The 18,444-nt window shown below is 36.0% G+C and overlaps 1 protein-coding gene across 3 annotated transcripts in view; it reads right to left on the bottom strand.

The window, feature by feature from the left end:
* Positions 1 to 5,401: 5,401 nt before the first annotated feature.
* The window catches only part of LOC111502857 (band 7 protein AGAP004871), a 47,398-nt gene continuing 34,355 nt past the window's right edge, over positions 5,402 to 18,444 (bottom strand). For 2 of the 3 annotated variants that reach the window (XM_074174143.1, XM_074174142.1), the window contains exons 5-7: positions 16,374 to 16,556; positions 10,325 to 10,490; positions 5,402 to 5,695 (exon numbers count right to left, since the gene is read on the bottom strand). In XM_074174143.1, the coding sequence (XP_074030244.1) occupies positions 5,555 to 5,695; positions 10,325 to 10,490; positions 16,374 to 16,556 (490 nt within the window). In that variant the 3' untranslated portion in view covers positions 5,402 to 5,554. The remainder of the gene's footprint in view (positions 5,696 to 10,324; positions 10,491 to 16,373; positions 16,557 to 18,444) is intronic. The other variant, XM_023157021.2, reaches the window with a different exon arrangement.

The following is an 18,444-nucleotide window of genomic DNA, read 5'->3' as shown; positions in this document are numbered from 1 at the left end:
ATGAAGATATATATTAGATACATAAATGGTATTCCCACCATCGCCTCCTCAAAAAACTATTAGATTTCAAAATTGGTCAAATGAATATACCTTCCTTAAATAATTGCTTTGATATATTCAAAGACATCACACTTGAAAATGAGTTTGCAATTGTTGGTGTGACAGAATCATGGCTTAACCCTGAAAAGTTTGTTTCAATTCCTCAATTCAACTTGGTACGGCTAGATCGCAATACTAGAGGCGGAGGTGTTTGTATTTATCTGAAGTCCTCTCTCAAATATAAAGTGTATCACTCAGGCATCACTGCTCATGGCTTGGAACAGTTGTGGATCATCGTTCACGTAAATGAATATAAAATTGCTTTCGGAACTGTATATCGTCCACCAGGAACTAGTGTTGATTTATGTCTCAATGATTTATGTGAAATTTTAGAACAAATTTACTTGGAAACGACGGTTATAATTTTAGTGGGTGATATTAATATTAATCTCCTGAATCCAAATTCTAACGATACTCAATCGTTCATCAATTTGCTTTCTGTTTTTCATTTGTGTCAAATTGTAGAGAATCCCACTCGTATTACTAATATATCTGAAAGTCTCATAGATGTCATCTGTATAAATAAGGAATTACTGGTAACAAGTTTTAATACTATTGATATGAATGATATTACAGACCACCTAATGGTCAGCTCCGTATCCAGCTTTCGAAATGAACAATTACCTACTGACTTAATATACTTCAGAAGTTACGAAAACTTCGATTTCACTAATTTTTATAACGACGCTGCGAATATGTAATGGGGTGATATTGTTAATTTACAAAACATGAACTCTAAAGTGAACTTTCCGCAAGTTGAATTGCAAACAGAAATTTCTGCCTTACGTCACATACAACCTCAAGCTCATGATGCAAACCAGGGATAGAGCTCATAAAACATATTTAACTTTGAGAACACCGGCTTCAAGGAAGTATTATGTAACTCTACGGAATTACGTTAATAACGCTCTGAAACGCGAAAAAACAGCATATATGCAATATATTCTGAACAAAAATTAAAAATATTCTAAAGCAATTTGGAAAAATCTGTCATATTGGGGCGTGAATACAAAGCGTTCTTCACAAATCAACAGTCTACCGCAAGAACTGCGTAATCCAGAAGAAATTAATAACTTTTTTCTTAATGTTACTGGAAATTCTACAATTAACAGTGATACCTTATTATTTTTTAGTAATAACAGATTCAATATCAATGCAAGTTTCTCGTTTATGGAAATATCTAATGAGGATATCTTTGAAGCTATCAATAAAATAAAATCAAATGCTTTCGGTATCGATAATATCAATATTAAAATGATTTCATTTGTCGTTCCACATTGCATAGATGAAGTAAAACATATTTTTGAAGAGTCTCTGAGGCAAGGCATTTTTTCTGATCTTTGGAAAATTGCCAAATACCTATACTCACCTGTTTCAACGAGTTAAGTCCAATAAGTATTTTACCAGCATTCTCACAAATTTTTGAAAAAATAATAACACAACAAATCAAAGTATATTTAGATACAGCTAACATACTTCCAGAAGTAGCAATCTGGATTCCGACAGAAACACGGTACCAACACTGCTCTGTTGAAGGTTATCAATGATAACCTTCTAGAGACAAATCGATGGTCTCATTTTTGGTTATGTTTTATCAAAGCAAAGCATTCGATCTGGTAAACTTCAAAATATTGCTGAGTAACTAAAATACATTGGGTTTGAATGCAGTTCTTTAAATTGGGTGAGAAGCTATCTCACAGGAAGGGCTCAACGGGTTATACTGGATAATGATCAGTTATGCTCATTTCTTCAGGAAACTTCTTCTGGTGTACCACAAGGTACACCAGAAGGTCAATTAATGTTCTCTCTTTTCATTTTTGACTTTCCTGCCACGTTATCCCAGTGCGACGTACATTTATATGCTGATGATCTGTCAAGTTAATCTAATAATATTTACCATGCTATCACCAGGATGAACTTAGATTTAGAAAATACACTTCTATTTTCCAAAAATCATGGCCCTCGAATAAATCCAAATAAAACAGTTGCCCTATGTTTGGGATCTGACCTACAAACAAATGAAGTTGAAACATATTTCCATCTTTTTCTTGACAATGAACCGATTGACTGGGTGAATTCAGCAAAAAATTTAGGAGTATATATCGATAACACTCTCTCGTTCAACGAGCACGTTGAACACATTTACAAAACTTGCTTTTTTAAACTGAAATCCTTATACAAGTTCAAGTTCCCGCTTTCTCCAGAAACAAAACTGAAATTAGTTCAATCTTGATTTATCCCCATATTGAGTATTGCTGCTCAGTGTATTACAACTTCTTGCCAGACTATAATAAACACAAACTTCAACGCATACAAAATGCTTGTATGAGATTTGTGTGCTGCATAAACTACCGTAATCATGTAACTACATATTTATTGAAATTAGATCAGCTGAATATTGAGTTTAGAATTCGTTATCTCATAACTGAATTCTTATATAAACTATTGGAAAGCAAAACTTCTAATTACTTGTTCAGATTAATTAGTAAGCGATCTGATAATCATTCTATCAATTTAAGAAAAGATACATTTACCATTCCATATCATGTTACTACCAAATTTGAGGGATGTTTTTCTTACTTTGGACCGAAATATCTAAATAATGTATTACCGTATATTCATTTGTCTATATAACAATTCAAAAAAACTTTGAAAATTCATTTCTTAGATGTTCAAAAATGATTGTAATCTTTTATATTATCTCCATAATAGTTTTTTTTATATTATTTTTGTGTCTATTGTAACTGTTACTTATAGTCTTACTGTATACTTATTTTTTTTTTCTCTCAATTATGGGACGGGTGGAAGATAGCCTCTGGCTAACCCTTTTCCCTTCGTGTATAAAACTTGTTTTTGCACAATAAACGTTATTATTATTATTATATTCTTTTTTCGCAGTAATAGTTTGAATTTTTTCATACTATGTTGAATCGTACTTTCAGTGAATTTCATTGGACTATGAAAATGTTAATACGTTTTGTTCCGAAGAGGGCGAATACCGTTTCATCTCCAGGCAATGTCATGTCATCGGATTTTTGGGATGCGTGGGGGATAATTTTCATTGACCATCTTAAAAAAAGTAAAACTATCAACGGCAAGTATTATGAAAACTTATAGCAACATTCGAGTGGAGAAATCAAGCAAAAACGATCGCATTTGGCTAAGAAGAAGGTGTTGTTTCATCAAGACAATACACCAGTTAACCAATCCATTATCACAATGACCAAAATTGATGAATTGAAGCTAGAATTGCTACCACATGCACCCTTTTCACCTGATTTAGCCCCGCCGGAATTTTTCAACGATGAAGAAGTTATGTCGGCAGTTAATGGCTATTTTGACGAGCAATAATGAAAACGATATTATGTTGGAAAATAAATACATTTTCGTGTTTTCTCTCGTATCAGAGATTTGTTATTACTTAAAACGTATAATAAGAAATAATTTGATTAGTCTTTGAAAGGCTTTACTTGTAGGAGAGGAATCAATTACCTCTTTTGACATGAACAAATCTTGAAATAATGGTTGAAAAACGGAAAAGTGTATTCCTAGTGTACGCTATATAGGCGAAACATTAAGACCGTTGGATATGAGAAAAAAGGAACATCGTGAAAATAAAGAGGATCAGAAATATCGGAACATATTGTAATTTGAACTTATGATCATGCAATGAAACAGAATTGAAGAAACATTGTCACCAAGACACCTCACGAGAAAATGGGAAATCTCAAAGAATCCAGAGTAAAGACACGTCTGAAGAAGATATTGCATAGCGAAATACTCGTTGCTTTTTTGTGAAACTTTGTAGTAAAAATCTCACAATGAATTGTAGATGAATTCTTTTAGCGGGTTTCAACCAAATCTGTGGAAGTGATAACCACTGCTAAGACAAGATGTTGAAAATGGAAATTTAAACCTGAATCGAATTCCGGAAAACATCCTGTATGTGTGTTCATGTTTGTCAAAGGAAATATCCTTATTTCTGATTGAAGCTTTCCTCACAATTGAATTGAATGTGTTTTGAGAACGGAGAATGAGAGTTTTCCGAAACGTCATATAAGGAAAGGTAAGTATAGAATTTTTTTCCGTTGATCATTTAATTTCTATACAGATTTCATAAATTATTGACAATTTGGACCCTTTCTTGGTTCATATTGGGCAATATCTTGATTAGCGTGAACTATTCAGATTGCCTTCATGACACCAAATTTTCTGTTGGTCAAGTTTTTAATTTTAAAGATTATGGAAGATTATCAACTTGAAAACTAGTGATTAAAAAATAATCTGAGGTACTTCAGCAACTCTTTTCCAATAACTGATTGACTTATTTTCTCCTAGTTTGACATAAGTTATCTCCATAACTGGTTCCAAATTTCCTACCTCACAAACCACCGAATGTCGCTGTGTTCAATGATTTCGACGTCACCCGGTATATTCTAACAGTTTTTAAGAAAGATATCGGTCAATTAAATGAAACCGTGTGATATTCAATGGATATGAGAACATTGTTGTAAATCATCCCCTGGAAGAAAAATGACGCCGGCCGCCGCTGGTCGCCGTGAACCGATTGTAACTTGGCCAAAATCGCGCTACACTTGACTTGCGCTTCACGATTGTTCTAGAAGTCACGTCGCTTCGAGAGACTTCTAACTTTTTTCCTATTGTTTTCGCGAGACTTCCATTACCATACATAAACATGCAGATCGAGGAAGTCTACTTGAAAGTGCGGTACGAAGAGATATAATGAGGCGATAGTTAAAGTGTTTGTGTTGTAACGTCAGTCCAGCAGAGAAATGACGTTGAGTTTAATTGTACACTGTAGTCAATAATTATGAAACACATGAAGAGCAATAAGTTTATATCACATTCAGTCAATATAGTCCAAACATGACTATCACTTCTGACAAAGGAAGATTAACTGGGAAAGTTCCATATCAAGTTAAACTCTTAACATTCAGTTTACTGGGTAAGCAACAACTGCCTTTGAAGATTTGAGAAAGAAAATAGGGGTAGTTTCAGAAACTTTCTGAAGAAAGGGAAAGGCATCTACTGTCCGAGTTTCATTTGTATGCAGTGAAATATCTGGGCGAAATTTCCCCTCCATATTTGACTAATATGGAAAGATTTTTTATTTCAGGATATGTCAAACACAACTCGTGTATTTCTCCAAATAATATCAAAAACAATATATAAAAGATTCAGAGGATATGCTGAGAAATAGAATATTTATTTCGTGACAGATCCTTTTCATCTAACCTTATCAACTCTCAGTGTCCTGACATGGAGTAAATTAACTGTCAACTTCTCAAACATTGTTTTCATTTTATTAAAAAGGACAATTTAATAGAACTTGTTGAAACCAATTTCCGAATCGAAAGTTTACAATCTCAAATTTTTCACATAATCGCATCCAACATCTAGTCTCTTGTGATCATTAGAACTCATCATCACTCCATCAAGACGTATCTCGGTTGTTATCGTTCCGTTGAGGCCTCTTCACGTCCACCCAGTAGCTGATCAGGTCTATCGGTAGTGGAAATATAATGGTGGAATTTTTCTCAGCTGATATATTGTTCAGAGTTTGTAGGTATCTCAACTAGAAACAGAAAATACAATTATCTTCTACTCATTTCAAAGAAGCAGTGGATGCTCTCGATAAACATCATCAATAATGTATATTTTAAGGGAATTGTAATGCATGTGTACCGTGTATCAAAAAATATTTGATGTCATGGGGCGATATTTTGGTGGGCCTTCATTTCTATAAGAATTCTAGAAAATCCAAAGGGAACTCTTTTTATTTGAAAGGGACGATGCAATTTGTTGATTTGAACAGCATCCGAAACGTCTCATTTTCCATGGCTCTGGCGCATAAATCAGGCAGAGACCGATGGCATGGGTTATGTTGCCTTTGAGGACCGATGTGGTTTATGGTAGGTTTTAGGTTATTGTAAAGCCTCCATGTCCTGTGAAATCAACTTCAAGATATTTCATTGGTGTATGTTCCAAAAGGATTCCGGACCTGAAAGAATAATGTGCCAACTTTTGTTTTTTCAGATGCTACTGACGCTGAGCAATGGTTCTTGTGTTAATTTCACGTAACTTTTAGTTTTAACCGTGCTGCTGTGGGCAGGGAGTTTCAGGCTCTTTAGTACGTGATGAATGATTTTTGAACTCTATAGATTTTATTCAATCCCTCAAGAGAAAAGAAATTTCCAAAATGAATCAGCAAGAGGCCAGAATAACATATAACACATTATTGTGAAATTATACATCACACCTCCCTTCATTCGTGACTTTGATCAAATTTCTGATAATAATTTAGACCCTAGTGGTATTGAAAGTGAAAATTTCGTAATGATGAATATGAAGTTATCACTCTTTCCATCGAAACTATGATAGTTGCCGAAATTCTACAATTTCTATGCAATACAGAAACATAATGATTTGAATGCCAAATTCTTGAAAAAGGAAGAAAAATCATCCTTCAATCCTAGAAAAATTCCACTTACACTCTTTTGGACATTAAAAAAATTCACTCAGCAGCATATATATATATATATATATATATATATATATATATATATATATATATATATATATATATATATAAAATGAATAGATTAGTACTCTTTGATCATTCCCATATTGATTTCAATTTAAGAGCCACCGGTATACAGCTGTTTCAGCCTATTGGGCATCGTCAGTACCGGGCAATGCCTATATATATATATATATATATATATATATATATATATATATATATATATATATATATATATATATAACAATTCGTGGACACAACACTTCAAAAAAGGGGGACAAACCGAGGACACGTGTTTCTGACTATTGGCCTCATCAGCGCGGTGCAGCCAAGTGTAAAGATGGGCAACACTTGTTTGCCGAAATCAGGAAACAACACAAACGCACGGAGTCAACAACAGGAGCCAACCACACATTTGTGGTTTGCCCCCCTTTTTTGGAGTGTTGTATTCACGAATTGTTTCATTTTTAATTTGTATCATGCACACTCGATAAAATCTCTATTCATATTTATATCCTGGATCCGGATGTCACGCAGGTAGCTATATCAGCCTACGTGGTTATGTTAGATGTAGCCTGAGAATTCTAGGTCTTCTAAGTAGAACCGCACACTCTTAAATTGAAATCAATATGGGAGTGATCAAAAAGTACTTATCTATTTATTTTTTGATTTTCATGAAATTATTTTCCAGCAGCTTGACTGCATTAACCTTTCTAGATTTCATATCATTTCTAGAAACATGTGGATTTGTTTTCCGATGGCATTTTAGGTTAGCTTCCCAAATTTCTGCTACCGCAGTTGTCGGTTGATTGGTCAAGCCACCAACACTGACATAAAAACTTGGCAAGTTGACTTGGGTGTCACACCAATAGGTAGTTCCACTTATTTTTCGCTTGCGTTTACGCAGCTATTTTTTTCAATCAAGTACTTTCTTGGTTTTTCTCATTTTGTCTTCAATCGAGGACCGCCTGCCCGGTACTGACGATGCTGAAACAGCTGTCTACCGGTGGCTCTTAAATTGAAATCAATATGTGAATGATCAAAGAGTACTTATCTATTCATTTTATATATATTTATATATATATATATATATATATATATATATATATATATATATATATATATATATATATATATATATATGTATATATATATATATATAGTTATATATACATATAAAGTATTTTTCAGAAGAAATCTCGATCGCCTTACTACCAAACAGTAATACCGTTCAGTTTCTAGATTGAAATTATAATAAAATAGCCCAGTATGAAATTTCCGTTTCAGTGAATCAAATTCATAAATCTCTATGAACTGGCCTACTTCTGAGTATTACAATTGTGTGATTAGAATCCGAAATTATCTATGCCGGTCTTGGTAACGAATTTATGACCAAACTTTGGGCCATATTACGTTACCAAAGTTGAATAATCCTGCCGCCGCTAATAACTATAAAGAGCACACGGCTAACTTGATCAATAATAGTTTAGCTCGACATTAAGCTGCACCTATATCAATTTATAGCTGAGCCCCAATGGAAATCTCGAATCGATCGCTATAATAAGGTAACAATCAATTACCTTGAAATTCATTTCATTCGAAATCGCTGGATTTGCAATGGTTCAATCAGATTTTTCGATTTCACCCTTCAAAATTCCTGAAGAATCAACCAACACTTCGTTGGTATTGTGAATGAAATCCAAGCATTCTCTTCGTTACATAATATATGTTTATTATATACTTCACAGAGCCCCTACTGGTTTTTCATTCAGTTCAATATTCCAGCAACTCTTCAGTCAGTAATTGAAATTACTATCGAACATCGTCGTTCACTATAAAAAAAAGTGTGCGTCTCAGGACGCTCCACAGAAGTGATAAATTAATCTATGTTGAACTATTCAATATCGAAATTGTTCAACTTGTTAAACTTAAAGTTTATGTATACAGTGCTTTCATTTCAAAACTTCCCACCCTAGTACTTCGTTTAGCAGGGAGAATTTGCCGTAGGCAAAAAATACGTCAATTTAGATATCGAGGGGGAAGTTTAAAACCAGTGCCAATGGTATTTTAGGTATAACCCCCTCACTCCTAGCTACCCCCACTTAATAATGTTAAAAGACACCCCCTATCTTGTAACACATCATTTCAAAGATCTTTAAAATCCTCACTCAACCCCGTTCAGAAAACTGAAGTCCTAATCAAAATTTGAGACAATGTCGATCATCTTTTTTCGACATTAACAGTATCGTGATTACAGAATGGGTTCCAGAGGGTCAAACTGTCAACCAGGCTCACTATTTACCAATTTTGACAACACTTCGAGAACGAGTTTGTGAGAAACGGCCCGAGTTGTGGCAGAACAACTCGTGGATTTTGCACCATGACAACGCACCTGCCTATAACACGCTATCTGTGAAGCGGTATTTGTCTGATAAACGCACTCCAGTGCTCGAACACGCGCCGTACTCGCCAGATTTAGCACCGTGCGACTTCCTTTTTGTTTCTAAATATAAAATCTGCTTTGAAAGGGACACGATTTGAGTCAATGGAAGCGGAAAAGCAAAAAACGGCAGAGCTCCTAAAGGCCTCACCAAAGAAGACTTCCAGCACTGCTTCGATCAATGGAAAAAACATATGGAAAGGTGTGTGTCGAGGGGTGGAGAGTATATTGAAGGAGAGCATTCGAATGTAGAATAATTTTTTATAATAAAATCCTTTTTCGTAATCAGTCTCGTTATTTAATAGTCTCTCTCTCTCTATTTTAGATGGTCGTTGCTTCCTATCTTCAGGCGCATATGACCAATGCTCCTCCTGTTGGTTAACAGGAGCTTCGTAGGGGGGCGCAGCGGTCTTGCACAAAGCAATGCTGCCACCCATTTTTTTCTAACTTTATATATAAAAAAACACCAGTTTTTTTTAACATAAAAACAATTTCATTTTTTGAAGTCGCCTCCTACTTGGGAGACCTTTTGGTAATTTTTCACATATATAGCCCCCTTTACGTGGTTATCCGAACCACCCCGGCCTGGATACCGGCGTGAATAAAGGGGTCCTTTATTCATCACTTTTTCAGACACTCCACATTTCAATTTTAATACAACACAACACAAAACGGAGCCCCACGATAACACATGGCATCCGCGTACCTTCTTTGTGGACGGACGTTATCAGCACGTCCGTCCACTACTACGGCCACCACGGAACTCCTTATTCAATAGTCGAACCTCGTATGCGATAAAATTGCCTTTCTTCATGAATATTCAAGGAAAACTACGTGTAAGCTATATGGCTAAATTCAGAATTTGATGCAGAATCCAAAAACAAAATGAAAAATCTGGGCTACAACTTAAAAAAAAATTGGTGTCGGTGTCGCGACGCACTAACGGATGACGCCTAGTGCTGGAACTCTACGTTAATAAGAGTATATTACCTCTGATATCAAAATCATCTGCTTTCACGAAATATGAATATTCTCATTCATTTTCCAGATATATGCATGCGGAATTTTATTTGAGACACCCTGTATAGTACTGTCACCTAATTTCAAGTGACCTAAAGTATCTCCTTTCAATTTTCAAACATCTACGTCTCAATCTATGTACCAAGCTAAAAAATTTCAATTAACGCCGCGGGCATTAATACTACTAAGCGATCTTTGTAATGTAAAAATCAACAAATTACCTGTAATGCTACTGGACTTTCGTTTATAACGTCGGATGCTTCCTTGAGTGCTCTTGAAGCTTTCATTTCCCCTTCAGCGGCAATTACTTTTGCTCTCGCTTCCCTTGAAGCCTCGGCTTCTGCTGCCATTGCTCTTTGAAGTTGTTGTGGAAGGCTAACGTCTTTTCTTCAAATAAAAATCAATAGAGATAACAAAACAAGACCAGTTGACGCAACATACGTAATATTCAGAATTTTTAATGGAAATCAGTTTTGTTTCTTGTCTTGCCAAAAGTATCCTTCAAAACAAAATTGAAGCTGTAAAAACACTTCCACATTTTGTACCTACTTTGGAAAGAAAGTAATACCACAATACCTCAAAATTTCATGGATAATTTTCTAGTTTTTAGTGAAAACTTTTTTATTCAGCAATACGAATGCCAATAAGTGACCCGATGGAACATTCACGACATCTAGTAAAGAAACGTTAAAGCTTTTGGTAGATAACCACTTTCCTGGAAATCTGACTCTTGATAACAACAGACATCCCATTTTCGAGGGCGCTAAACGCCCAAAAAAGAACGATTGGGAGGTCGTCAAGAAGGTTATCACAGACCGGCAGTTGAATGGGATATCAAGTCGTTTCAGCCCTTCAAATCTCCTGGAGAGGATGGTATATTTCCAGCTCTTCTTCATAACGGACTGGAAATAAAATTGTATAGGGCTAGTCTGACGTTGAACTATATACTACCCAGTTGGTTGGCAGCAAGGGTGGTATGTATACCTAAACAAAGACTCACATCCTGAATCGTTATGACCAATCGACCTCACATCCTTCCTGTTGAAAGGATTCGAGAGGTTACTAGACGGATACATCGGGAGAGTGACATTAAATGCATTCCCTTAAATGAAATGAATAAAAAACTTTTGTCTAAATGCCACTGGTATATTTTATCTATACGACCGGTTTCGGGTTTGACCCCATTATTAAGTATAAAACTGAAATCTGAATTTCGAAATATCGATTTTATTAAAATTTTCAGCTATGCTGCAAGTACAAGTATTTGAGAGACAGGATGACAACTTAAATACCAGCCTGAAAATTTTAGGGGTTGTTAACCTCTAACGAAAAAACAAAACATTCAATATTCGGATCAGACATTCTACCCAAGATTCGTCAACCTAACTAATACCGATTTAAATAATGGAGAAAGGGAATTGCTAGAGAAAAAGCCGAAATTCGCCCCCCCTCCCGCAGACAACAAGAACAGGAAAGACATTATAGGGGTACAAGCTGAACAAGATATCTCAAACAAAGCCAACAAACTGGATAACCCACTCCTTCACAAACAAAGACACTTTAAAGGACTTAACGGAAAAAGGAAACCACAACAAACTCATTTTTACCAAAACAGACAAAGGAAACAGCATAGTATGTCTAAAAGAAAAAGAGTACTTTTCGAAAATGCAAGAAGTGGTGGATATATCAGATGTCACCGTTTTAAGAAATGATCCCACCAAAATGTATTCCCAGCAAGCTAAGAAGGCCATGGAGTAATCAAAAATCTTGTTTTCCACTCCATGGGATATAAAAAAGATAATATGCATGAACCCCCAGCCTCCAGAATTGTATGGATTAATCAAACTCCACAAAGAAGGACATCCAGCCAGCCAGACCCGTGGTATCATATATAGATGCCCCAACCAGTAAGTCGTCTGAATTTTTAAATTCAAGATTCAGAGACCTCTCTAATTCTTCAATCACAGTTCTAAATTCAGTCGACCTAGCTGACAATTTATCAAATCTGAATATCAAAAATAATATCAAATTAGTATCGTTCGTCGTAAAAAAACATGTTTCCTCAACATCCCAACAGACGAATGTCTTCCCCTGGTGAAATACATATTAGATAAGAGTCATATAAATCCATATATAACTACCAAATTTTGCAATCTCCTTGGTACATGTCTGAAACAAAACTTCTCCAAATATAATAATGAAACGCTTTCGATCTCACGTGGAGATATGGGGTTCTGAGAACTTTGCATGAATGGGGATTCAGAGGCTATCTGCCGCTTTTCCTACAACAGTTTCTCAATAACAGGAAATTCTGGACTAGAATTCAAGAAGCTATATCAAACCCTCGAGATATGGAGAACGGTATACCCCAAGGTTCTACATTGAGTGTCACTCTGTTTGCAGTTGCCATAAACGGCATAATAGAAGTAGTAGAAGGTCCAGTGAAAATAACTGCATATGTAGATGATCTAGCTATATTCTATTCGTATTCAGTCACTTCTGATGCTGAGGAGAAACTTCAGAACACCATAAATGAGGTTCACAGCAGAGCACACAGTTCAGGTCTCAAATACTTAGCAAGCAAAACAAAGGCGATTCACTTCTGTAGAAAGCGAAAACTTCATAATAATCCCAACCTCAACATGAATGGAACACCTATACAGTTTGAAAACAAAATAAAATTCTTGGGGATGATACTGAACTGAATTGGGGAGCTCACATAGATAATTTGATGGAAAGATGCCAGAAACCACTGAATATCATAAAAGCTCTTGCAGGAATCAAATGGGGAGCAGACCATGAAATTCTGCTGAATATTTATCACAGCTTTATTCTCTCTCGAATGGATTATGGTAGTATAGTATACTCCTCGGCCAGAACAAAACGATTGAAAACTTTGAAGAAACTTAAAAATAATCCTCTGATATTGATAACGGGATGTTTCAGAACGAGTCCTGTAATAACACTCTGCTGTGAGACTGCTTCCCCTTCTCTTGAATTTCGAAGAAATAGACTTCTTGCAAACTATGCTGTGAAAATATACTATCAACCTAACCACCCTAATTATGATATTTTCTCCAATAACAAAACCCATGATTTATTCCTACAGAAACCAACGGCAACCAGACCAACAGGTGCACGCATAAAAGAACAACGTATTATCCCAGATCTGAGAGTTTTCACGCTCGGTCTCCCGGAGTTCCCTCCATGGAAACTAGCTGATATATACTGCAATGTTTCGGAAAGTGAAATGGAAAAGTCAGAATTGAATTCACAACAACACAAACTGATCTATCACAATAACATCAGTAAATTTTCAAACTACTGCAAAATATATACTGATGGATCAAAGACCGGGTATGGGGTGGGCTGTGCATTCCTTGTAGATAAACACCTTCATAGCTGGTCGATGCACTCAACAACCAGCGTATATACAGCAGAATTATACGCTATATACCAGTCTTTATTATTCTGTGAATAATAAAGACTGGTAATAAAGACGAAACGAAACTCATTTTCTAATTTGTACCGACTCATTGAGTTCCATAAGATCATTCCAAAATAAATTTACTCTTGACCCCCTTGCAAGGATTATTCATGCCAGAATTCATATTATGAAGGAAAACGGTGGAACTGTCAGCTTCATGTGGGTGCCTAGTCATTGTGGCATAAAGAACAACGAAGATGTGGATAAGGCAGCTAGAATGATTGCTAACTCTGAAGAATTTTAATAAAACCAAAGAAGTATCTGACTGGCAGACTCTTTGGAATGAAACTGATGCGAAACTGAAATGCTCGAAACCAAGTGTGAATAAGCGAATCTCACCACTGAAATTGAGCAGGAAAGAACAAGTTGTTCTTACGCGTCTGCGAATCGGCCATACAAAAATAACACACCTCTACTTGCTCCTAGAATAACAACAACCTCTCTGTACTACATGCCAAACAATACTAACGGTACAACATATACTTGTAGAATGTCCAGAATATGAAGAAACCAGGAGACAACATAATATAAATGGGGCAATGAAAGAAAATCTATGTGATGATAGACGAACGTTGAGCAACCTGATGGCATTTATGAAAGCCGCAAATATATCCTTATGGGCTCACCATAAGACATTTCACTGGCAGACATTTTCATGAACACTCTAGAAAACATCCGCATCCTTAATACCCCCCTTTCACAGAAACATATTGTGTTTTAATTCCGATATGTTGATGATGTACTGGTTGGTTTTGATGGTTCAAACAGACAAATTGATCAATTTTTAAATTTTCTCAATAGTCTGCATAACAAAATTAAGTTTACAGTAGAAATCTAACAAAACAAGGTGCTAAACTTCTCAGATTTGAATATTTCAAGAGTTATTAATGGTTTTCAATTCAATATCTACCGGAAAAACACGTTCAGAGATTGTACAATTCCCTTTGACTCTTTCAGTCCACTTTCACATAAGTTAGCCGCGTTTAGGTCAATGATACACAGAGCTTTCGCAATCCCTTTACCGGAATAGAATTTCCAAGATAAAATAAAAATCATTAAGCAAAGTGAACAATCAGGTACCAATTTCCCTGATAGAAAAGACGATATCAGGTAAAACTCACAAAACACTTATGAGCAAATTATACCCAAACTGCCGAAAACACAATATAGTCAAGTACAGTAGCATCAATTACTCAGGTAAACTTTCAGAAAATATTCAAAATTATTTCTCTAAATACAAAATTTCAACAGCTTTCACAAGTAATAATAATTTAGGTAGAACCCTGTTTAATGCAAAACCCAAACGGGATGGAATGAAAAAATAAAGGGAGAAAAATGAATTTGTTGAAAGCCATGGAAAGTAACAAATCAATTAAAAACCAGAAACATATACCCCTAAACGAGCAACTTGATTTATATATGTCTCCTCTCTTGAATTTATAAGTTTAACAACCCCTAGAATTTTCAGGGTGGTATTTAAGTTGGCATCCTGTCCCTCAAATACCTGTCTTTGTAGCATACCTGAAAATTCTAATAAAATCGATATTTCCAAATTCAGATTTCAGTTTTATACTTGATAACGGGATCAAACCCGAAACCGGTCGTATAAATAAAATTTACCAGTGGTATTTAGACAAAAGTTTTTTATTAATTTCATAAGTGATCATGAATTACCATAAAGTAAACAAGTCATCAATCACACATAAATACATCCCCCCTCAATAACCACTAGTACGCTTATCAAACCGGCAAATCGACAGATTTAGCATTAAACAGCCTTGTAGAGAAATTGTCCCAATCCCTTGACAACAAGGAGATTGCGGTTGCTGTATTTCTTCATATTGAAGGAGCATTTGCACTACCTGAATCTATAGGATCATCACTGGCTAGGAGAGGTATATAATCGACCATAACTGGCTGGATCTATGCCATGCTGGTAAACAGAACTGCAACTAAGACTCTTCAAGGCAAGGCCATTAGGTTCAGGGTCATCAGAAGCTCCCCTTAAGATGGGGTACTATCTCCCCTTCTAAGATCGCTCCTGATGGATAGTCTGCATGATGACCCTCGACAGAAGAATAGTGGATCTACAAGCTTATGCTTGTGGACCTTGCCCTGTCATGTTGGCAAGGTCCACGTCGGGAAAGGTAAGTAATACCCTCCAAAGCACGATGGACGTTGTTCACGGTTAGTGCCTGAATGGAACACTCACTTGGAAAAAGTTTAGCATGAAGCCAGACTGTCTCTATGGACATGTCGAAGGATTTGTAGTAGATCATGGGGTTTAGGTCCCAAACAAATCCATTGGATTTATGTTATGATTGTCAGACCAATGATCACTTATGGTGCAATTGCTTGGTGGCCGAAGGCTTTACAGAAAACGGCCCAAGCGAAGCTCTCTGGCTTACAGAGACAGGCTTGTCTGATCATCAGTGGTGCCATCAATACCAAACCGTCAGCAGCCATTGAGATCCTTCTAGATCTACCTCCTCCTACATATAGACTTATGCATATTGCCAATTGCACAAATCAATTTAATGTAGACTGCAACAGACTATGGTTGACACTGGAATACACAGCATTCTGGAAATGAGCATTTTAGAGAAACCAAGTCAACGGAAACAACGGGAATAACTCTAGCATTAACTTAAGCACTCAAGTTCACATTCTTTGATTCACTACTCCTTATATAAAAAGAAATATGTACTCTACTGTTAGTCTGCTGACTATCTGCAAGACTTTTGTTTCCCCTCTTCTATTTGATCATGCGGGTGTGTACTTACATTTCTACTCTCTCAACTTTCACTCCCCATGGATCTGTTGCAATATCTAATGATGTTTGCATGGCATGCGATATCGCCTCTCTATCAGACAAGATCTCAGCGAGACTGCGGGTTCCTAAGATATTTCTCAATGTAGTCATAGCTAGTAGTCTGGTGGAGTTACTGCAATCACAAACAGAAAAACTTCCGAAATTTCATTCAAGATTGTAAGGTAATAAAATTGTCTGAAATATTTTTAGAGATATATTCCAGTAATGTATTGCTGTAGGTACACCATTAAATGCAATCCTTAATCATTATCCAATAAAGAACTGCTACAAAATTATATAATTTTCAGTCATCTGGTTGTTCTTATGATGCACTGTTAGTTTTAATCTTCTTCTTTGAAGATGATCACTTGGTGATCGAAACACGTGTCGAGGTGTTAAAAATAACGATTTGGTGTTGGGAAAAAACTCTAGTAATATTCATCTGGTTATTGAATAGAACTGGCCGATACTTAATGAAAATCCATATGGAAAAACTAATCAATACAGTTTATTTTATGATTTTCACTATATTGATTAGTTTTTTTTTCATCTGGTTGTTGCCCTATTATTGTTTGAAACTTGTTCATGTTCTCAATACTTTGAACAGTCTCTATTCAAAGTTAAAAATTGCTGTGAATGAAGAAACTAGTAGAAACTATTCATTATAGGAGAAAATATGAAGACGAAGATTAATAAAATCAATGTATACTATGAGGATGTGAATAATTTTTTAGAAATTGTATATTTCTTGAGAGACAAGATTGAGGAGCCCGAATGGGTATGAAGTGGAAAGAATATTAAGAAACCTAATTGAATTTCACAAAAATAACATGAATACATCAATAAATGAGAATGAAAATCATGACAATATTGAGACAACAGCACTAGAAAATGTGTTTTACATATAAAACATGAAACAAAAGAAAATTCAGTTGAAATCACACATATTGGAAAAATGAGAAACAATAAATATCCAGTTACAAAAACTAAATGAAGAACATAATGAAACAGAAACTATTATAAAAAAATATCAGGACAGTCAGTAACATAAAAATTGAATCTGTAACAGAATCCAACATGTTTGATGAGAGTCATTCTACAAGTCGTGGGCTTAGGTTCTGGGTTAAGTTGGATTAGGTTAGGTTGCTTAGGTTAGGTTAGGTTAGGTTAAGTTTGGTTAGGTTAAGTTAAGTTAGGTTAGGTTAAGTTAGGTTGGGTTAAGTTAGGTTAGGTTAGGTTGACTAGGAGCAAAGACAAGTATAGAACAATATGTCTCCCAGACACAATCGGAAAAATGTACGAACATCTCATCAAGGCGAGATTAGAAACCATCCTGGACGAGGCTAGGGGTACTTGCTCAAACCAGTTCGGCTTCAGGTCAGAAAAATCCACGGTCTCTGCCGCGAAACAGGCACTGGACAAAATAAGATTCAGTGAAAAAAAATGGAACGCTATTTTCGCGGTAGACATTAAGAACGCTTTCAACACTGCGAAGTGGGGAAAAATTATAGAGAGAATTAGACGCCTCAATATTAGCAGATACCTCATAAATACAATCCAGGCATACCTGTCAGACCACAGCCTGGAAAGTGGAGAGCACAAGCAAGAAATGACGCAGGGGATTCCACAGGGATCGATCGTCGCCCCCACCCTGTGGAATATCCTGTACGATGAGGTCTTGCTACTTGAGTTCCCAACAGACTGCCAGAGACAAGCCTACGCTGACGACCTAGCGCTGACCATCAGCGCAAATACAAAGGAATAGATGATGTAGAGGGCTACCCTATTAATGGAACAGGTGAGACGAAGGAAAGGTGAAAGTGGCCTAGAAGTCGCCATAGAAAAAACAGATGTCATCATTGTCAAAGGTTCGAGGAAGAGAGAAGGAGTGACTTTCGTCATGGGGGAAACCATAGTCACCCCAAAGAAATACATGAAATACTCAGGCATATGGATAAATGACAAAACCATTTTTAATGAACACATTAAAAGGACGTGCGAGAAGCAGACAGGCAAGTGACTTACTGCCAAACATAAGGGAC

Source organism: Leptinotarsa decemlineata, unplaced genomic scaffold (genome assembly GCF_025532065.1).
Source record: "Leptinotarsa decemlineata unplaced genomic scaffold, Ldec_3_MD MMD2_tig00000505_RagTag_RagTag, whole genome shotgun sequence".
Classification (NCBI taxonomy): Eukaryota; Metazoa; Arthropoda; class Insecta; order Coleoptera; family Chrysomelidae; genus Leptinotarsa; species Leptinotarsa decemlineata.
This window is presented reverse-complemented; position numbering and strand designations above follow the sequence as displayed.